The sequence below is a fragment of the Halyomorpha halys genome, unplaced genomic scaffold (genome assembly GCF_000696795.3).
Source record: "Halyomorpha halys isolate HHAL.00 unplaced genomic scaffold, Hhal_1.1 Scaffold53.1, whole genome shotgun sequence".
Taxonomy (NCBI): domain Eukaryota; kingdom Metazoa; phylum Arthropoda; class Insecta; order Hemiptera; family Pentatomidae; genus Halyomorpha; species Halyomorpha halys.
The window spans coordinates 345,104-369,055 of NW_027109243.1; the positions used below are offsets into that span (position 1 = coordinate 345,104).

General features: G+C 29.8%; 1 protein-coding gene and 1 long non-coding RNA gene across 10 annotated transcripts in view; both read left to right on the forward strand.

Moving 5' to 3' along the window:
- Positions 1–23,952, forward strand: part of LOC136795773 (uncharacterized) — a 305,717-nt gene that overhangs the window by 90,237 nt on the left and 191,528 nt on the right. The gene's annotated exons all lie outside the window — the stretch shown is intronic.
- The window catches only part of LOC106692080 (maternal protein tudor), a 74,903-nt gene that overhangs the window by 8,649 nt on the left and 42,302 nt on the right, over positions 1–23,952 (forward strand). For 3 of the 9 annotated variants that reach the window (XM_014437987.3, XM_067047458.1, XM_014437993.3), the window contains exons 1-8: positions 8,730–9,876; positions 14,091–14,175; positions 16,083–16,233; positions 17,124–17,375; positions 19,439–19,577; positions 21,520–21,654; positions 21,744–21,857; positions 22,772–22,940. In XM_014437987.3, the coding sequence (XP_014293473.1) occupies positions 9,010–9,876; positions 14,091–14,175; positions 16,083–16,233; positions 17,124–17,375; positions 19,439–19,577; positions 21,520–21,654; positions 21,744–21,857; positions 22,772–22,940 (1,912 nt within the window). In that variant the 5' untranslated portion in view covers positions 8,730–9,009. The other 6 variants (XM_014438013.3, XM_014438005.2, XM_024359092.2 and 3 more) reach the window with 6 other exon arrangements.

Consider the following 23,952-nt stretch of genomic DNA (forward strand, 5'->3'; position numbering starts at 1 on the left):
GGCTGCTACTCCTCTACATTATGGCTGCTACTCCTCTACATTATGGCTGCTACTCCTCTACATTATGGCTGCTACTCCTCTACATTATGGCTGCTACTCCTCTACATTATGACTGCTACTCCTCTACATTATGGCTGTTACTCCTCTACATTATGGCTGTTACTCCTCTAAAGGCAGCCTCTACATGGTCAATCGGAATGATAGTCATCATTTTAAAGCCATATTGATTTGAACCACGAAGACCTCTTTACAATCCGACTGACTCTTGTAAATGAGATACCGGACAAGTAAGGAACTTTTTCTAGGTTTTATTCGATTCGTAATAAAGCTTTTGAATTTCAATACAAGAAAAAAAGTGAAATGCACGATATAGTTCAAGAGGGAAAAAGTCAGTTATTTCACCCCAATTTTTAATTACAATAATGAAAACTACGTATAATTACTGTTCTAAATTGATAAGTCTACCAAGTATAGTTTGGGGGAATACAAAGTGGCGGCTGTTCCAAATCGTTAAAAAAATAATTTTTCATTCGGAGCTCCATATCGTTTAAACTACCAACACTACAAGAAAACCTAATAGAATCATTTAAAGAAGAACAAATTTACTAAAATATGATTCCTAATAGAGCTATTTACGACCAATAATTCCCAAGATACATTTTTTTTAAAAGCAACATTTCATAAAAAATGTACTGAATAATCGTAGTTAGTGAATCTATAGTAGCAAATTTATCTCAGGAACTATGTGACGTACAGATGTCTATTAGCTCTCAAATTAAGGCTAGTTTAATGTGTTATAAAGTAGTTTATGACGTTTATCTTCGATGGGGTAGTACTTTTTATGATATTTGCCAGAATAGATTAACAAGATGATTTTCGGTTGTTCACACAAAACTTTTAGTTTATGAAAAACTATATCTCAAGAAACATTAGACGTACATATGTCTACTAGCACTCAAATTAAAGCTAGTTGAATTTATGTTGAAAACTATGATGTACATAGATTATCTTCCTAGGAGTAATAGTTTTTATAATATTTTCATGACATTTGCCAAAATAATTTTCCTTCAAGCTGTCCATACAAAATTTTATAAGTAAATATCATAAAAAATATAAACTATTTTATAGTATATTAAACTATCTTTAATTCGATTGCTGGGAGACATCTGTACGTCTAATGGTTCCTGAGATACAGTTATGCAAAAACCAAACATTTTGTCGAAACAACTTGAAAGCAACATTGTGTGAATTTATTTTGGAAAATATAATAAAAACAAAAATTATTACTCCTACGAAGATAAACACCATAAACTACTTTGTAGTCCATTAAATTAGCTTTATTTGAGTGCTAATAGACATCTGTACGTCTCATGGTTCCTGGAATATGAATTTCCCACAATAAATTCACTAACTTCAATTTTTCAGCACATTTTTTATGGAATGTTGCTTTAAAAAAATCTCAGGAATCATTGAACTTAATCACTTCTGTTAGCTTAATTAACTTAATCAGCTCATATTTTAGTAAATTTAATTTACTTTATATTATGTTCTAGTAGTTTATGTATTTTTAGAGATATGGAGCTCGGAATAAAAAATTAAGTTTTTATTACTCCTGACTAAATTTGGCAGATTCATAAATTTTGACTAGTAATCATAAAAAAATTTGGTTTAAATAACTTTTTTCTCGTTTTGGGATCTTGTAGTATGAATGCAAAGCATTTACAGCTTCCTCTCTAGTTTTTCAGTACCCACTTTAGTTTAAATTTTGAATGATCAAATTTCAAAAATACTTGATTACCATACACAATCAATCTGGAAGTCTAATTTTATTTTGCTGTAATTCCAAATGACTTATGTAGAGGTTTCTTTATGGGCGGCCATGTTTTAACATATCTAGCACCTGAAATATTTACATACATGAGCACCCTACACAACATTTGTACCAGATAAAAAGCTCGAAACAATTTTTTGTCTGGAAAATTGGAAACGATTATAAAATTTTATTTCATATAAATTCACCATTGCGAATATTTTTTATTCTTTAATATTCTCAAACCGAATCCAATTACAGTATTCTAATCCGATAGGCGAATATGAATAAATTAAAATAGTATAATTAGAAAGAAAACTTCATCATTTTAATGTGATGCATATCAGCAAAAAATTAAGACCACCCAGACTGGAACATGCGTAATTGCTTAACCAACAAAATAAAATGTTTAATTATGTAATTAATATATTTTCTGTTTAATAAAAAAAAATAATTTTAATACTTTTTGGTACTGACATTTATATAGATTAATAAATTTTTAGACATATATTCTTAAGAAGTGAGGGTACGTGAAAGATATAAATCTTTTTCAATTACGGAGAAGAAAATAAAGGCAACAGCTCGAAAATGATTAAGTTAATTGGACGAGTCAGTAGCTCATCGCTAGCAGAGCATAGATTATGCTGATAGGGTGAAAAAGAAAAAAAATAATATATATATACTTTCTCCAGTTTAACTGCTGAGCTGCAAAGAATAAGATCAGCCTTCTCAGTTGCAGTCAGCCTGCGATAGAAGCAGTGATGTCTTGTCCGTTCTTGACCCACTGCCCAATATATTTGTCAATCTAACGACCCTTTAATAAGGTATGTTAAAAATCTTTTGAATTCTAAAAATAATCAGACACTTCTAGATAAAAGAAAATAATTTATCTGAAACGTTAGTCGAATTAAAAATTACCCTGATACCAGTAAATTCTAAGACATCATGAGACCCTTTAATCCCTTGGAGTTATCTTAAGTGGATTTTATATTTGAACTTGTTTTGCCTCCATCTTTTAAACATTTTTGAAAGGTTAATAAATAAGAGTTATGCGAAAGTTTCGAGAAAGTAAGAAAAAAATTGAACAATATTTAGGTAGGTAATGTCAAAGATTTTTTTTTTTGTTTTTTTGAAAAATTTCCTTTACATTTAAATTACAAAATTTAGATAAAAATTAAGCGAACGTAAATAAAATATAATTATGGAACTATTGATTACATTTATTGTGACCAGTATTGTTATTTGCAACATTGACAGTTGGCTAATTGAAAAAAAAACATCAACAATCAAAAACCCAAGCCTAAACCTTCCTGTTAAAGGGAGGTAATTGACTCCTAGTCTGTGCCTTATTTTTATTACATAAGAAGTTTATAAAATTGTATTACATAGAAGTTTTGTGGTTGGAATTTATCTCTCCAATAATTTCTAGAAACATAGGTAATTATATTCCTCAGATTTTAGTGATTTATTATTTTAAATTATGTTCTCAATTTAGCAGAAAGTGTTAGAGTTCATCTCAATTTTCTTTTTTATCTTAGTAGATGCACTGACTGTCCTTGAACTCAGGTTTGAATATGATTAACAATTGTAGTGTAATCTTGTGACTCATTGCTTAGAAATTTTAATTAAAGAGTTCATATCTTAAAAGTAATTGCTTTAGTATTTTTCTATTGCCTTTCAAATGGGGGAATTATTATTTGACATTAGTCAAACTAAAAATTATATATATTCTCCTATTTAAAATGGACAATTTCCTCACAGTTTTGGATTTAAAGCATTTATTATATTTATACTTTTGTGTACATAATATTGAAACCTGGTTAATTTTTTACTTATCTATTGTAGAATTTTCTGACTTTTGTCTGTTAATTTAAGTATAAAATGAGTTTTTTGCATATATTTTTATTTACAAACTCAGTCTTTTGACTGTAATTATTACTATTCTACATAAATAGAATATCAAGAACTTTTTGTGTTGTAAAAATTAATAAAATTATAATAATAATAGGCGTTTTATAGTTTAAAAAAAAAATTTGTAGGTATCAGTTCCCTAATACTACTCCAACATGTCAACTGGGTTTTTACCCACACAAACAGAATGTGCTCTTGTGAGTTATAACTAACAATATTATTACTGCTTTAATATAAACAGCTTTCGACCTCCGCTTGTTGTGCTTGTTTAAGAGATAGACAAACCACCAATAGATCCTTTTCAGTAAAGGTTGGTTTCTAAATAGGAATCACTTTATGGTTTCAGGTTATTACAACAAAGGTTGACAATTTTCTGATCGTGTGTAAGGGAATGCACACGATATCTTGGAGTTGTATTTGAAAACAAGTACCCACCTATAAAATGAAACATTAGGCTTCGTGCGACTATAATATTATTAAAGCATTGGGCTTTCATATGTCTCTTTTTATTTAATTCCTGACTGAGATCAATGTATTTACAACTTTTAAAGTTGTTGCTTATTTTATTATCATTTATAAAATTTTTATTTTAGTATTATCATAGGTTTAATTCTAACTTTGATTCTTGTTAATAAATAATCTTTGGGAACCATTCAGTCGTGTAGTTTATGGAACGGCTATGTATATCCAGCATTACAAGTTCTCAATACTCATAAAACCAATAGTACTGAAAAGCTTCTTATGAACTATAGTTTTATGACAAGTTTATCTGTCGTCTTTAATGAACAATATGTTACTATGTCTTCCATTAGCTTCTGCAGTACTTGTAATGCATAACTACCTAAAGTTCTGTCTCAACATAATGCCATGATGGTGAACTTGTTGTCACAAGGGTCCCAGAAAGCCCAGGGTTGAGGAGGTTAGAGTAACTACCTCTTTAGCTAACCATTCCTTCCCCTACCTCTTCCATGGTGTCTTCCCTTATCACAACAGCTGAGGCCATTATCAATAATTAAAGGCCTAGTGAACTCAAAGGTTTGATCCCAATACCACCAATCGTTGTCTATACACGTCTACCCAATGGTGCCTGTCCAAACTCAAATCTAACATTTGAGTCTTGACACAATCTTCCCTCCTACGTTTTGGTCTACCCCTCAGATGTTTATCCATTGAATTAGTATTCATTTACATTTTAGGTTATGTGACCATTTATCTAAAATATTAAGTTTTTAAGGTTCATTGTTTATACTCATTAAACCATGCTGCAGATAATATCAATAAATCATATTGTGACTACAATATTGGTTTGACTCCCATTTTTGGAAAGGTTATCGGAAGCAGAGAAGTGAGTGGATCATGAGATTTTAATTTTTATTGACCCAAATGTAATATTACCTACCTTCCAAAAGTGTTATTAAAGAATCACATTTCATGAACTTTTAATATAATTGGAAACAAAGACAAGAATTATATGTTCAGTTGATTCCTATCTATCTTGGAGTACCTGGAAATGAAAAAGCATATCGTTTGGCCTAACATGGAGTATGCTTAGGATAACCTGCTTGAATATCAAATACAAGACTAAAAATTGCTCTGAAAAACATAAGAATCTTGCTAAAAGAGTCTGCTTGTAGTTGTCTTTCTGATAACAGCAGGACCTCTAGAAAGCAGTCTACCTAGAGATGTTGCAGCCTGCCTCTGGATTATATCAGGGTTTGGCTAGGGGTGCCCAGAAGGTGGGTGCATGGTGTGTCTAGCCCCATAAAAGTTTTGAATGAGGTCTCATTTTTACCAAGTCATGAATTTTTTTGAGCGAACCATATTTTTGTGGAGTTTCAATTTGGAAAGACTTTAAAAATTAAGTTAGACTTAAAAAAAAAGTTAAACCGCCCAGGCCAGCATGGACCAGCATCACTGCTGCTGAAGTGATGCCTCAACTCCTTTAGCTTCAATGGCCTCTTTACCATTACATGAAGAGTCATCTTTGGCTTACTCAGACCTGTTTCTTAATGAATAGTTATACAAAGGAGAAATCCTTTATTCCTTAATCCTATAAACGATAGAAGCATAGTATGCCCCAAGATGGTATACTGAACCCAGTGGTTATAATGTAATTTATAAACATTTCACCATAGCCAGGCCTGAACCTTACCCACTGAGCAATCCAACTCCTTACCATTTTAAATTATTAAAATAATCATCATATTTTTAAACTTATTTTTGATCTTAATTTTATCTAACACAAAATAAATATTACAAAGATTTGAGATTTGAATTGTCTATACTTGGATACTTGAAATTGAAATTTAACCAAATAACTATTACAGTCGAAAATAGTTTTTTCTGTAATAATTTATTTGTTTCCCTTTTCCAGCAACAGATGGCTTCAAAAGAAATATATTTTGAGTCTTGAAATTTTTTTTTTTTATTTATTAAGTATTAAATAAAGCCATCGGTAATCTAATTACTATTTCAAAAATTTAATTAGAATACTCCAAAAATATATTACAGTTATTGAACCAAATGTATCATTATGGAAGTAATAAAAATTATTACTATACCAACAATATTGTTAACCAACGTTTTGCCCCACTTTGGAGGGGTTCGTTAGGACTGTCAAATTGAAATAGAGATCTCAAATGCTGAATCTACTTTTTTTTTTCACTCTGACAGCCCTAACGAACCCCTCCAAAGTGGGGCAAAACGTTGGTTAACAATAAATAGTTTTCTTTTACTATTTTGATACCTTCATTAACTGCCACCTGAACTACCATCCTACAATCTACTTCATAAGGTCAACTATCTTCTTCCAATATAAAACAATCATACAAATGTATAAGTTTTTATGACTTCCATAACGATACATTTGGTTCAATAACTGTAACATATTTTTGGAATATAATAATTAAATTTTTGAAATAGTAATTAGATTATCAATAGCTTTATTTAGTTTTCTTTCACTATTTTGATACATTTATTTTCTGCCATCCGGACTATCTTCTTACAATATTGCTGTTTTAGTTTTTTTATAGTTCCCATTATTTTCTCTAATTGTCAGATTTAACTTGACAATTTGAAATTTATCAATGGTTTTGATTTAATCTCTTAGTATGAATGTCAGTAGAGATAATATTTGATGGAAGTTTAAATGTTTCTTATTAGTATAGTCCTAAGTTGTAAAACATGGCATTTAACATATTTATAGTGAACTGAAGTTTTTTTAGGACTAATTTCATGGAGTTTTAAAAACTGTTCTTAAAAATTTGTATTCTTAAAATAATAATGTTTTATTAAACTGTGGAAAGTGTCTTTTGGTTGAAGACCAAAACGTAATTAACAAACTGATTGTAGGAAGATAGTCCTAGTGGTGGTCAATAAAGGTATCAAAATAGTTAAAGAAAACTATTTATTGTTAACCAACGTTTCGCCCCACTTTGGAGGGGTTTGTTAGGGCTGTCAGAGTTACCATGTTTCACAAAAGTATCTCAAATGATGAAAAACCATTTTCAATTTTTCCGGAGGTAAAAACACCCAATTTAGCAATGAATTTCATTTATGAAAGTGTTCACAAAATTGACTTGTTTTTTACAATTATTTACAGTTTATTTATTATTATTTCACTAATTATAAAAATGTAATTTCTAAGAAAAAATAAATATTATGAATCATAAAAATTTGACCATTATATTCTGTATAATTCATGTTTTCTCTTAGGAAAAACTTATTACCTATTAGCAATTGAGTTTATCGCAAATTATTTTTAGGGATTTAATTAGTTTATTACTTTTGTTTCTTTCACGTTTGTAAATTTTTACAAAAGTTCTCATTCTAAAGAACAAATGAATATCGTAACGTATCTTTATCACTTTTTTCCATGAAATTTCATCAGCTGAAATTAAATTTACATAGTCTAGGTTTTTATTTCTTCTTCATTATGTTGCTATAGTCGTCTATTAGTGTAGTCTTATGTTATAAATAAAAAGAAAACTGAAATACGAAGTCATAACCATAATTTTATTTCGATTAGACTGGAATTAATGTTATTAAATTATTGTAATCATGGTAACTGTAGTTTATAATCCTATCAATAAACTATGAGCTGCTATGTCCAGAATTAAAGAGTTTATTCTATAGTAAAAAGAAAACTTTGTAATATAGAGAACTTCGCACAATCGTATCTTGTTTCTGTTATAACCAACTCGGTACCTGTCCAGTGAAATGAGTATTGTCTACTGTAAGAGAGTTTTTGGAAATGTTTTTAAAAGTAATAGTAAGTTTACAGTTTGATTTATCATTATCAGAATTAGTGTCTAATCTGTAGTATTTTGAGATAGGTTCTAATTCCCCCTATTGGTTTATAAATAGACCCGATTGTGATATACAGTTACGTTTACCTTAGGGCTTTAGTTAAATCTATTATAATATATACTGATTACGTTATTGATAACGTATTTATTGTCGATCATAGTTGGTGGAACTTTTTTTAAATTATGGTCTTAAATATTAATTTTCCCTGAGTTGTTCGCATTTGTTTCCCCATTTCTAGTTTATTGGATAAGCTTTTAAGTTTAATTACAGTAAATTTTAGGTTTGAATATGAGGTGCAAGTATTTCTTTTATAATTATCAGGATTTGTTTATAACTAACTTTTAATACTTGTTTGTGTCAATTTCTCTAATACAGTTCAAAACAAATAAACAGGATGACCGGAGGTTGTAACCTACACCCGGAAAACATTTAAAACCGTCATTTGTACCGCCATAATTAAATTGCTATATAAATACGTTTGAAAATCTGCTTATATTATCATAAATAAAGTTTTTTCTTATTTATAACTGTTTAAAATACTTTTATGAGTTCATTTTTAAATAAATATTTTTACGAATTGGTACATGACAATCAACCTTAAGCTGAATAGTATAAAGAATTCCCGCCAGGGGCCGCTGTCTAATTTACATTTATTTACGTTCGATTGCTGTTCGGTAAGAATTTAAAAAAAGTAAGTAGGATTAAGACCGGGTGTTTGAACTAATGTAGTGTGCCTTGCTTGTTGACTAACACATTTATAAGGCTTTAAGTGTCCTTTTAACTCGATAAAATTCCATTTATGGCGTCAAATAATTTCAAGTGTTACTAAACTATCTTGACTTAAGACCATGCTTATTCGCGTCATTGATTGAAAAGAGAGTTCAATAACTTTCAACGAGGAAAAACGTATTATCGGTGTTTTCGAGTGTTTACGCGCATAGGTTTTAAATTATTTTATCTTTAGTCAGTCCTTATTTATCATGTCAAAGGAAATTACCTACGGTTTTCCAACCCATGTCGAAAAAGCTGGTGAACTGTTAAAAATATGCCTTCAAAAAGATCATAAATTAGCTCTCTATGTCGAAGGTTATCTTTTAAAGAATATAGAGGATATTAGGAGTGTAAGGTATATTCCTAAAAAAGAGGACCTTCACTCTGGATTAGTTTGTATTGGTCAGTATGATGATCAACAGTATTATAGAATTAAAATTTTAGACCATTTGGCTCAAAACCAAACTGTGAACGTACTTTTTATTGATTATGGAAATTTCGCATCTTTGCCATTGACGGATATAAGACTTTTGAGCTATGATCATCAAACGCTGTTGACAATTCCACCATTAGCTGTCACTTGTTTTTTGGAAGGAGTAAACGTTATTAAACAGTGGAACGATGAGGAACTTTCTACTCTTAAAAAGTTCATTCTTTACGAGGAGAGGCAGTGCGTTTTTAGACAACTAGCTAATAATATAACTGTTGTAAATATTTTCATTGCCACTTCAAATAAGTATTTGGATAGTATGATTATTGAAAATGATTTAGGAACATCAATAACTGATACAAAACTAATGATTATTGCTAAAGGGATGATGCCATCCAGTCCACAATATAGTGACCGTGCTGATCAAAATAGATTAAGGTTACTTCAGCAAAGGGCAAACGAGCAACAGGCATATGGACAAATGATGCCTCCGCCTCAGTACGAACCACCGGTAAACTACCACACAGACAGACTACCAATGCCTGATTCTAGTTCTTCTATGCAGATGTTGAATGTTGGAACGACGCACCATGTATATGTCAGCCACATGGAAGAGGGCCCATATTCCTTTTTTGTACAACTTAAGGTATTTATATATATATTTTTTTAAATAATAATATAATATTATGCAGTCTGTTCTTGATTTTATCTTCGATAAATATTGTTGCGTTGTCAGTTTATAGAAAACTTCTCATTTAAAATTTTTTTTAAATTCAAAATTTTTGTTGAACACTCTTCATTGTCTTTATATTAAATTAAGTAATTTTAATAACTCGTAACTTGAACATCACTGAAATATCAAGTGACCTTTTATTTATTAATTTTGTGTTAAATTAGAGTTCTTGTAAATCCTTAAATATATTTTTAATGAAGAATATAGTTAAATTCATTCATGTAACTATTAAATTAATACAATTGTTAGTAATTTAAGCTATTCTTGTAAGATCTCTTATTAAAATTCATTTCATTTAAGTCAGAATTTAGCCCTTTAGCTCTTACTTCCTAGGTATAGATATGTATGATCGACTTATAGCTGTGATTTTTCCACAATTTTTAATAAGTTTTTTTTTTTATTATTAAATGTTAAAAGTATTATAATTTAAGCATCAATTGGTCGCCCAAGATTTTAATGTCTAAAGGAGATTCATTATGTTTATGGTTGGGATCTTAATATCAAGATCATACATATTACTTATTGTAAACATTGTGGTTATACATATTACAGAGGTATTAAATTCAGGGTACAAGAGTACAAAAAACCTCTAGGAGTGGTGGGAAATTAAAATTTCTACTTACACAATTACTATTGTTGCTTTAATTAGCACTTATTAAAATTCATTTCATTTAATTCAATGAATTTAGTCCTTTTATATTAGCTCTTACTTCCTCTGATCGAATATATATAGAAATTTGTTTAGTGATTTATTTTTTTATGTTTATCATGTTAATTTCTGCTTTTAAGCTTCTGGAAATTATTTCACCTTCTCAGTTCAATTTCTTTGTTTAGTTAATTTTACATTAATACATCAACCTTACTGATGTTTCAAACAGGTCGACCATCTTTAGGAGCCTTTTTTTTAAAAAGTATGTAGTTATGAAGTTCTTTCTTATATCGAAGTTTAAAAGTATAGCCAAATTTTTGTTTTAATATTATTCTTCATACCTTTAATATCTTATTTTCATTTCGATTACTGTTAATGAAATTAAGTCCTTCATTATATAAAAACTGTAACCCAAAACATACTTACTTTATTGTACTAATACCAAACAAGCAAGGGAATGTGAGCCAGTACATACAGTGTAAGTATAAAAAAGAGTAATTAAAAAAAAAAAATCAGTACTATATATAGTGACTGTTGTTAATTATAAATATGTTTTGGTTACAGTTTTTATATAATAAATGATATTTCAAACAGAAATCGAACTGAAAATTCCCAAAGAAAACCAAATAAAATATTAAAGGTATAAACTTTAATTTTAAAATAAAAATTTGGCTATAATTCAAAACTTCAATACAAGAACAAGCTTTGTAACTATATATTTTTAAAAAATAGAGCTCTGAAGATGGGCAATAAGTTTGATGTATTAATGTAAAAGTGATTTAATTTCCTGAAACTAAAAAAAACAGAAGATATATAAATATATGGCCCACAGAGTTGGGCAGAAATTAGTTATAGTTGAAACTAATAGCTAAAATAGTCATGGATACGATATTTATTTATCAATGGTTCATTCATGAATAAGGGTCGTATCCATGGTAATTTTAGCAATTTGTTTCAACTAAAGCTAATTTTTGCCCATCCCTGTGGCCATCATATAGCTTTTGTTAAAAACATTCCAATAGGGGTATTCATGATCTTTAGTTTAACATGTTAAAGTGTGTGAAATGGAGAAATATTCCCTTCTTTTAGCATGTTATAATGATATAACATTTAACATGGTTAAAAGTTTGTTAATAAATGGAGAATGATGTCACGCAACAGACTAGCTGAGCCACACACCGTCTTGTCTTCTCTTTTGTTAGTTTAGTTGCTCATGGTTCAGGTTGTTTTTCTGTGGTGTCTTTTTAAACTCTAATAAAGTAATGGATGAAAATAACAATAAAGTAATGGAAAAAAAAATAGGAGAGGAAACAAGGAGCGAGTGAGTTGGAGAAAAAATGATGTGATGAAGCTGTTGGAGATTTTATTATCTCGTAAAGATTGCAAGGTTACAAAACAAGTTACCCAGAAAATCCGCTTGGTGCTACTCTGATTTTAACATAAAACATGCACTTTAAATCAGGCTGCTCACAATCCTATTCTTTTAAAATTTAGCATATTAAAACTTATTACATTTAACGCATCATGACTACCCTTATCTAAGCATACTACAGTATTAAGTTGCTTGCTCAAGAGCTTTTTTATTTCTGAAAGTGGTTCTTTACCTTTATGGTTGGAAACTTATTAAACAGATCCATTTGGGGTCATGTTGATTACCGATTTATTAAAATTGAGGATACTAGTGTACAAAATAATCTCCACTTTTAAGAAATTCACTTCTACTGTTATTACTGCTTTGAATAGATCACAGCTGTTAATTTCGGCTCACTATGCTTGCTCAAAAGAGACAGATATATTTCAGTGGAGGCTTAGCCTATTGGTTTTTACTCTAGTTCAGAATTATAATACAAAATAACAAAACAGAAACTTACTTAATTACTGTTACTTAACTTAGAGCAGAAAAAAGTATTAAAATGTTAACTAGTGCATAAATAGTTGAGTCTCTAGCAAGCAGAGATAATTGATGAGATGAGAAGATTGTACTTACTTCAAGGTTCACTGACATAACAGGTTATCTCGAACTAAGTAGACATTAGAGTTAGTTTTTTACCCGTATCTTGTCAAATTATCTTTCTTAAAGGGTAATCTGCTTTGCAATTCGCCTGCAAACATTTACAAACAAAATTTTGAGTATGAAATAACAATTAAATTCATAATAAGTGTTGTAGCCAATAACGTGGAAATATTGTGATAGGTTAGAGACATGGAGATGGTTGTAATTGTTTTTATTGGATAATAAATTAAAGAATTAATGTAATCTCTTGTCTGATTCTTACCTCGCTATGTAGCTTCGTGGCGTATAGCTCTAGTATTATTATTATCACCGAAATTCATTTTGCTTTAAATAAACATAGTTTCTTAAACAGTGCACTGCCTCATTGTTCATTCTCAGTATTTTTCTTCATTAACTGGTACCATTTGGGATCAATGTGTTTAGTTACTTCATCTCTTTAATGTGTGTATTAATTCTCAGATTTGTATTACTATTGAAACTGATCTAAATAACAAACAATACTTCACAAACTGGAACAAGACAATCGTGCTCTGAAATATTTGTTTGTACAGTGTTGCCATGTTTCCCCGATAAGCGATTTCCAATTAACTCCACATCAAATATTTAATATAAACAGTTCTGCACTATAACTATTCAGATTTATTTTTATTATATGTTAAATAGTTAATTATTATTTGTAGTTTAAGATATTTTTTATATTATAAGAACATTTCATGTTAATCTTGTTTCTTTTTCATTCAGAAATATTTAGATCTTACTACTGAAGTTTAAAATATTATGTTTAGTTTAAATTTTCTTTTACTTTAATTTTCCCCTTGTATATTCCTTATTTTGTTTTTTTTTCTATTGTATTAATTTAACATTACTTGCATAGCCGTAACTGCAGTTCAATACTTGTATCACTCTGCCTTTGTTTCCTTATCCATTAGATATTATTTCAAAACCTGCTCTTAGACTTAGTTAATAGTGAGTTTATAAACAGTCGGACATTTTCATATTCACAGATAGTGAGACATCATTATTTATTAACAATTACCTGTTTTTAAATTGGTGATGTTTGCTAAACCTATGGCACACATGACAGATAATTCCCCTGAGGGGGTCTAAGAGAAGAGACCCCTTTCTCAGAAATCAGTAAGACTGACTCAATTATGCTTGAATTGTAATGATTTTACCAATTTTTCTCACTATTCTTATTAAAAATTGTTTTCTTATTAAAAAAAAAATCATAGCTGTAGGTTGGCCATCGATTCCTGTATCTGCTTGATTAGAGGATGTTAAGTGATAATATCAAAGGATTGAAATCAGTGACTTAAATTAAATGAATTTTGATAAGTTCTTGCAATTTTATGCTAAATGACTTGTTTCAATTAGTTTCCACATGTTAAGTGAACCAGATAAACATTTATGTTGATAATATTTAACATTCTATTGTTAACTTTTAGTTATTTTGTTTTTTTGCAGTCGAACGCAGAAGATGCATTACCAAGATTAATTAACCTTTTGAAGCAGCACAAACCAATACCTCATACACCTCCCTTAATGCCAGGTAAATGTTATTTTTATTTCTAAAATTTTATATACTGTATAGGAGGGGTGGCCAACTTTTCTTTACATGTGATCTACTTTTTATCTTATAAGCATATCGCATTCGACTTGTTGGCCACTCCTGCTGTATAGTATAATGAAAAATTGTGTATATGTATAAAGTTTTCAAATACAGCGGACCCTGGCTACGTGAAGAGGCTTGTTATACCATAGATTTGTGTGTAACAACTCTAGCCCTGGTCCTCATCTCTGTTTGGTAATAAAATAAGATGATAGCATTATTGTTATTTTATACTTTGGCCAAGTCTTTATTTTTCAGTATTTTTTTTTAATCTTTAATCTCGCTTCTGACATTGATTGAGGGTTAAATTAGCTGGGATGGAAGGAAATAAATCATCTTTTGATTTTATAAAATTACTGCAAGTTGCTTCCATTAAACCAACGATTATGGATGCAAAACAGAAGGACTTAAAGCAACAAAATAATTAAAACTTACGAGAAACAATAACTCTTATTTCCCAGCTGGATATGATATGGGCTTTGTCTCGGTACTGATGTGCCTGCTGGTCCTAACTGAAGACAAATTTTAGAGCCCATAGCTAAATGTGATGACTGCAATTGATGCGTTCATATCTTCATATTTCATGAAGCTCAAATTATTAAGACTTGACAGAACAGAGAATGTATAACTTGTAATTATACTCATATAATTTATAACACATTGGTTTATTATTGAGATTAATTATCTATTATAATAGAAAACATAACTGAATAAAGGTGTTCTGTGAATGGTTTAGGAAAATTAGAGATTTTTGCTCTGAATTATGTTTTAAATATGTCTTTCTACTTATGTCATAAGTGATATGTGAACTTACTTTTATTACATTTCTAATAAGTAAACAGTGGTTATAACTAAATATATTGCATTTTAACAAGGGGTGCCATACCCAAACTCTCTCCTTCAAAGACAAAATGGTGCTAAGAGGTGGGTATTGGATCTTGAAGGCAACTTGATGTCGAAGTTAATAGGGATTTTGCACATTAATTTAATTACCTATAATACTCTTGATTCAATCACAAATGTGGAGAGAATAGAAGTTGTAGCAAATATCATTTCCAATGATTTGATATATCTATAATGAAAATCTGTTTAGCCGTTCTCAAGTAATCCATGATTCTTTCTCTGTTCTGTTCAGACTCATTACAATTTGAGTATCAAAGATCCCAAAATTTATTTACTGTTCTAAAAAGTATTGAATTAACTTGGTAAATTTTTTAGTATGTAGGTATGTTTTCTAGGAAGAATTAATATAAAATCATCTTTTTTAAGGGAAGCACTAAAATATTAAGTTTGATACAAACAAATAATTGTTTCTAATATAATGGAGAAAGTTGTTAATTTAAAAAAAGTAAGTAAAAACAGTTAACATTATATTTTTAGAACATTTAATGTTTACGACAAAAAAAAAAGTGACTGAGAATTAATAGTAAAAAGACAAAACAAAAACAGTATCAAAAACAAAATATGAGCTTGCTTCTTTGGGTAACTCAACTTTTTATAATATTTCTTAAAAAATAAATCTCCCTGCCTAGCCATTACTGGCATATGGGATGCAGGAGCAATTCTCAACGGTCAAATATGGCATACCGGATGCCATGCCTACAAAAGGAGTAGACCCTGCCTTGTCCTGGAAGCGTACCCTCTCCATTATTTTCCTCTTCCCTCAAAGAATTTTAATAGCTTGAGTTCCTCTGCAGTGCAGATAGTTTAGTTTTGCCTTAATCCGCAATATAGCTTAGGACCTGTTGTATATTGATATTATCTATCTTATTTTCTCTATACTTATGGTATTTACATCCATTGTCTTCATATGTATTTTTTTTTACCACTTCATTCTCCTCCTTCAGGTTGTATGGTGATGACACACGTATTGACTGATAACACTTATAGGCGTAGTATTGTAATGAATATACGGCACGATTCTTGTCTTGTTTATCACATGGATTTTGGAAATAGTGAAGATATTCCATGTTCTGAAATATACCAACTCCCTCCGCAGTAAGTATACAAGCCTTATGTAATCAAAACTTTTTTTTGTTATGAAAATTTTTTATCATAATATTTATGAACTTAAATCAGTTATAATTGTTCGTATACATTTATCAATACCTCATGAGGATATAGGAAGATGAATGATGTTTGTAATTTATGCTATAAGTTATTTGCACTAGCTATTAAGAAAATTGTAGGGTTAATGTTTCTGAATTTTATAATAATTATAATTTGGCATTAATCGCTGAATAATCTGAGTAAATTTATAAATTTTAATAATGACTTTTGGCAGATGTATTAATGGCTGCTTCTCTTTATTCAATTATATCAATTTTAAATGCATTAAATGGCTCATAATAATTAAATTATTTTTTCAGTTTATTATATTGTATTGGTTCGTTTACAGTGTAACAGTGGAATATAATAACAGAATTTTCTGTTAAAAATAAAACGGAACAAAATATTGTACCACTATCCGACAATCGTTTCGCCCCACTTTGTTGGGTTGAAGACTGAGTCATCTGTTTACTTACTAGACAAGAGCCCTGATGAAGGCCTGCAAAGTGGGTCGAAACGTAGAGTTAGCTAAAAATTTTAACAGGTAAATCTAACAAGTTAAAGTCAATATTTCTTTGTTCATACTTTATACACTGCCATAATACCGTTCATCCGATTGTGATCACTTTATCTATATATTTATTGATATTAAAGTTCCAATAGTGTTCATTTAATGTATATACATCCTCAAATATGGCAATAGCGAAGGATTGTTGGGTCTGCTAGTGTATTATAAAAATCCCTTAAAATACAGTTCTTATCAACCTGATTTATATGTATATACCTTTCTTACAATATTCCTATTACTTTTTATATCATATTTATTGTTTGATTTATAGGGCGAGGCATGCCCCTGCTATGGCCTTGAGGTTCTGCCTTTCTGATTTAAAATCTCAACAAGTGACCGATTCGGCTAAAGCGTATTTCCAGGAATTTTTAGAAAGAAAATGTGTGTTAATTCGTGTTGTTGATGAAGAGCACGGGAATCCTCTATACCAGTATTGCGAAATGTATTATGACAATAAGAACGTGAAAGAAATATTGTGGACTTTCAACTCACCATTAGAATACACTAATCAGCTTCATCCCAGGTAAATATTGTTTTATTATTACAAATGAGACTCAGTCAAACGAACAGATGATTTCTGTAGTTGAAATAGATTGTAATTTATATTTTAGTTGAATACTTTTGTTATAATAACTAACAACACATTTGGTCGTCGTAATCACATAACAAACAGAAGATCTGCCAAATAGTCAAGTTGGAAGAGGACCTCACTTATGCTCGGTCAATTATACATGTTTCTTTTTGTTCTAGTTTCTTTTACTACAAAATATTCTGTTTTTGATTTTTTTTTTTTTTTTTTATTAAATCTTTATTTTATATTCTAAAGTATTAATAATGTGAACTGCTATGAACCATGAAGGTTCATGGGTTCAGTACTTTGTAAGGAAGCACTGTTTTTAGAACAATGGTTATGTGAGGTGATTTTTTCAAGATCACGTTCAACCACCAGATTTTTCCCCAATTTATTAGGCTGGGCGGACCCCAGTAGGGCTCCTGAACCCACAGGGTTGATTCACAGATACAGTGTAACATAAAATAATTATCTGCCATAGCTGGATTCGAAACCGGGTGGGTTCAACCTTAGAGTTGGTAGCATAGTGCCTTACCACTGTGTGCTCCTCTTTATATTCTATATATATCTGGAAAAAAATATATAAAAGTAGGCTAGGTTAAATTAATTTATGTAAGGCCTTTAAAGTGTTTTTTTTTTTCTGTTTACACTAATATTTGTTGGTAATAACCAATAAATTGTAAAATTTTAATAACATTAGTAGCTTTACACCTAGTATAAAGATGAAGATATTTCTGTGTAAATTCTCTTATAGGTTAAGTAATACTGACTTATTTATGTTTGTTGTAGTAAATTTTATTAATACCTATTATGGTGGCTACGAATTCAAAATAAACCTTTACTATCTCATTATGGATGAGTAAGCTTAAAAAATGACAGATGTCGAATTTTTCATTTATCATATTTTAAATATAAACTTTAAAAAGAATAAAATTAAAATTTCTTAAAAATAAGAAACCATATACAGTTTAATTTTGGTAATCTGAACTTAAATACTCAAACACTTCAGCAATCCAAACTGGCGTATAAAAAAAAAAAAATCAAACCATTTCAATCACTGTCTGAAGTGGGCAATGTCTGGGTGAATAAGCAGTGAAGAAGTTTCTGCAGAAGTCTCAGCAAAAAAAAAATAACAGACTTCTTTAATAAAGATTTAATAAAAGATTAGATGAGAGAGTTTACTAGGACTGACGGGTGTTCTGAGGAATGGAATTACGGGATCTTAGGAATTGTTTGAGTACAGTTATAGATTAGCGTGTGATTTGGGAAATGTGATTATTCCAGGAGAGGTGTTGGTCGAAGGTGACTCTAAAGTTCTTTATTGTGGGATAGAAGTGAATCGGTTGGTTGTTAAGGAAGAGTAGAGGTCAGTAAGAGAGGGAATGAAGAAGGCGCTTGGAACCAATAAGAATTTCCTTGGTTTTTTCAGCATTCAGGTTCAAATAATTGTTAACTGCCCATACGTTAATGCTATCAATATCTTCTTGTATCTTTTGGATGGCCTCAAGCATCTCGGGGGGATGGAAGGATCTCACTTAATGCCATAGATACATGTAACTAATTGCTGAGTATTAAAAACAACCTTAGCTGTGATATTTACATATGAACTGATTGATAATGGTAAAACAAAAAAAAAAAACTATGGCAGTATGCTTATTTTCAGCATTAATTATAAGTAATTAAACATTTAAATTTTATTTTCAAATACACAATCAGTACCTTCAATTATTTACATTTATTTATTTTATTCATTATAATGGCCATCTCCGGTACACCTTAATGATAATCCATGAGCATAATAATGATTACTAAAGAACATAAATAATATATAGTATTGTTAGAACACTTCCTTGGGTGGAGTATATAGCCATTATACGAATATTGATAAGAAAATCCTAAACAATAAATACTGACTGTAAATGGAGTCTTCAAATTGATTTATAAAGCCTAAGGAATATTATTTTATTTTATTAATCTAAATAGTGTGTTGTATATTTATATTTATCTATTTTTAGAGGAAAGGACGTAAAAGTAACCGTAAGCGTAGTAGAATCTCCAGCGCAGTTCTGTGTTCAATATTCCAGTAAGCTGGATATAATAAACAATATCCAAGAGGCTGTCAATGCGTATTGTGTAACCCAACCAAGACTTCATGTGAGTCCTCAAATTTAGTTTTATTTTTATATTTTTTCATAATATAGTTTTTAAATGATTAGAATTAGTGTCATAATGAATTTGAAAAGATTTGTTTCTTACTCACGAAACGTGTATATATATATATACATTGTAATAATATGTGGTTGTATGAATAATTAGTTATACCCAGCAATTTTATCTGCATTACTTTTAGGTTTTATTTGTCTTTTTATCCATTATGTTCAATATTTCATTGAGGAAATGTAAGATTGTTCTGATATGTTTTATTCTTAATACAAAAGCATTAAGTACAGGTGATTCAAAAAATTAAATTCAAACAATACTAAAGATACATAGAAATTAATTATATAAAAAGATTAAATCACACGTCCATTAAAATTATTCATGAAGAAGAAAAAAGCAATTAATGAAAACATTTAATACATAATAGGGACACGTAATTACAATATCAATACAGCTCTTAACCCGAAAGCATTACACTTATGAAAAGGATATTTACCAAAACTTGCTATCATACAAAATTCAAATGTTAGATGTTTGAATTTCGAGAGTACTAATTAATAATACTTTAAACCTTTGATACAAAATTGATATAGATTATGTGGTCAATTCGTGCTTCGAATTTGTGGGATAAGCATTTGGATGGTGCTTGTCATTTGTAAGGTAAGCATTTGGATGGTGTTTGTCATTTGTGAGATAAGTATTTGGATGATGCTTTTCATTTGTGAGATAAACATTTGGTGATGCTTGTCATTTCCGGGTTGAATATAGTATTTGCTTTGAAATATGTTGGTCCTAGCAAAGCAAGTCTGGGTGTGGTATTTGTGAAAAAAGTTTGACTAACGGTTCTACTGTGGTGATTTCGTTGTCAGGATCACATTCCAACCCGCTGGTTTTCCCCAATTAAGAGTTTCCATTTTTACTTTCAGTGACCCCCATGTATTGAATTTATAGTAAGAAGTAATGCAAAATTTATAATTCTTGTTTTTTTTTTACAAAAATATATGTTTTGAGGTGTTTTAAACTCAAGGGACCTTGAGGTCCTTGAGTTTAAAACACCTCGTCGTCGCGCAAACCTGGTCTGTGAACAGTCAAGCTAAACAATGAATAGTCTTACGATATTGAAATTACATATTTCAGACAAGTGTATGCCTGTAATGAGACATCAACTTTTTCAATAAAATCAACCAACCAGTAGTACCACCATTTTATAGAATCAATTTTTTTCTATTTTCTAAAAACAGCTAACAATTTTGATTAAACTCTCCATGTCAATGTTCAATTAAATATTCTTTAACATCAGTTAGGTGTTATCCTCATTGAAATAGCCTGCAGGGATTAAATGATTAATTTTTAGAAAATCTTCCTCTAAAATACCTTTAATTTTGTCTATTTAAAAAAAAAGTTCTCATTGTTAGCGATTATGAAAAATCGATAAATACAAAATATTAAAGAATTTTATAAATAATTAAATGAGCAAAAAGGAGAAATTAAAACATCCAATTCCTATTGCATTATCACATCGTTATCATTTGTTAAACTGTAGCATTCTAGAAAGGAACTAAATTTATATTCATTTTTCTCCCCTCGAGAAACCCAAAAGTATAAATTTTTAAAGCAACAGAAAAATAGAAAAAAAATTTTAAAGGAAGATGGGCTCCAGGTGCAGTTAAAATAACTCCAATAGAAACTAAACTATTTATTATAAGCCAACATTTAAAAATTTTTTGCTTCACTGGTTTTTAAATACTTTTTTTTTTTTTTTTTTTCAAAAATCATACAAATAGCAATAACTTAAAACGAACCCACCAATCTACACAAAACGTAGGGACATTAGTAGGGTGATAACTGCCAACAGATTTTTTTTTTTTTTTAAATCAAGCTAAGATATATTTATGTATAATATACATCTGATATTAAAATTCTTATTGATTTTTAGGATTTGGCATCGATTAGCATTGGAAGCCCAGTCGCTGCTCTGTTCGAAGACAATACTTGGTATCGAGCGATGGTCGTCAGTTTCAACAAAGATAGCGTCAAAGTATTATATGTTGATTATGGTAATAGATCTAATGTAAGAATAATTTTTAAAAATATTATAAATATGTGTTGTTTTATTTATATAAATATATTTTTACAAAAATTGAAATGTTTCTCGATCAGGTTCCTTTGAACAACTTGTGTCAAATATCTCGAGAATTAGTCACAAAATGGCGGACTCAGGCTGTCGAATGTTGTCTAGTTGGATTTGAAAATTGCGGTGAAGTTAGTGATGCTGTAAGTATCAATCAAATGTGTAAATTATTTAAATATCTGTGAATTTTGTTTATTAATAATGTTGTAATATAATTAATTGTTCAGTCTTAAGGACCCTCGTACATGATCTGAGTCCTTGTTGAAATTTTTATCTTACCACTAAAAACAGATTATTATACTGTATTAGAAGATTATTTATCTATGTTATGTAAACAATTGTAGGAATATGATCCAGGTGTAGGTTAAAAAAGATAAGTGAAATAGTAGAAAAAACTATTTTTAGTTTAATTTTTTTAAATTATTAGATTCTCCATTTATAAGTTAAAAAAATAAAAATAAATAAATACTCCTAGTATCTGTTTATTTAAAATATAATGAAAAAATGACCACCAAAATTTGAATTTTACGTATTTCTACTAAATTAGTTTTACAAAATCAAATGATTTATAGAATAAATATATTATGAACACTTTCATAGGAATTAGATTACCCGATATCAAAACTGTTAAAATTTCCATGTTCGATTTTCATGGTGTATACAATAACTTTCTTACAATAAATATAATAACTTGCTTACAGATGGGAAAGTTAAAAATGTCCTTTACTTTTGTGCACCTTTATTTGAAAACAAAAATTTTATCGCCTGCTGAGTTTTCTAAAAAAAAAAAATATCTTTTTTTTTTTTTAACGCCAGTTCCTGAGTTCCGAGATTACTCTGTATATTAATTATTATTTTAATAATTATTACTCCAATAGTACATTATCATTTCTACTACTCAGTATTATACTTGTTATTAATTAATTATTATTCTATTCATTTATTTTAATTTTCTTTCTGTAATATACATCTGGTAGTGTATTTGTTAAACTATTTGTTTCATGTAATCCATCCTTTATTTTTCTGTCTCATTCAACTTATTGTAATGTAATTTTAGATTTCAGAGAAGATGACGAACAAGACGTTAGGCCTTACTTACCATCTTAGGCTAATTTCGATCTTGAACAGCAGTAGGTTGTTAGTCGACCTCATTGACAATCTCGGGGGAAAAGTCTCTGATGACATTAGATACACCCCGCCTACCCAAGCTATACCACCCTACAGAGGTATGAATCAGATTCAGTTTGGTCTTATTTTTTTTATTGACATTTGAAGAAATATTACTATTAACTATTCTTAACTGGAGGTTAAGTAAGGCACCTATATAAACAAATTAACATAAAAGATAAATCAGAATAGTTAAAAAGTTTAAGATGAATACAAACAAATTTATTACCTAATGTAATAGTGATTAATGAACTGATCAAAAATAATCTTTATTATTATTATTTATTTTTATTTTGTTCTTCTAAGGCCTATGGGTTTGTGAGGATAAAAACAGGTTGAAGGTAGCCTCTTTTTCTGGTAATGCATAAGAGGGAATGAGGAAATTTGACTATGTTGATTCAAATAATTTAGTTACTTGTACTCAGTCGAGTCTGAGTCTGTTTGTGTGTGTCTGCCACCTTTGTGGCCGTAAATAATGGGTTCTTACAGTACTGTCAAAAAATTTGATGTGTCTCCTCGATATAAATTCTATCACAGTCGGTAGTTTGAATGTCTTATGTATGTGGTCCGTCTTTGCTCTTTGAAGTAAAGTATGTCTGAGTATATGTCTCAATATACAACTCTGAATTTTTGGAGTCTCTTGGCTGTTAAAGGTGCTATGTTGGTCAGCATAGGTACTCCGTAGAGCAGAGCTGGCCTCAGCACACTTTTGTAGATCATTAATTTGAGGCGGAGAGAAAGATTAGGAGAAGTTAGCTAGCGATTAAGCCTGTAAGATTTGGTCCTGACCTGCTTGATCTTCTGGAAGGAGAAGATCCTCTCCCTAAAGCCTATAAGGTGGCAGAGTACGAGAATAAACCAGCAGGCAGCATAGTATATCTAAATATCACCCATGACAGACATCTGATGCTAGCTCGCTACTGTAATAAGAAGATCAAGCAGGTCAGGACCAAGTCTTACAGGCTTAATCACCTGCTAACTTCTCCTAATGTTTATTACTTTATTTTTTTTTTTCATACCCTCCTGTAATGATGTTATTGAATATTTGGTACATACATATAGGAGGTATGC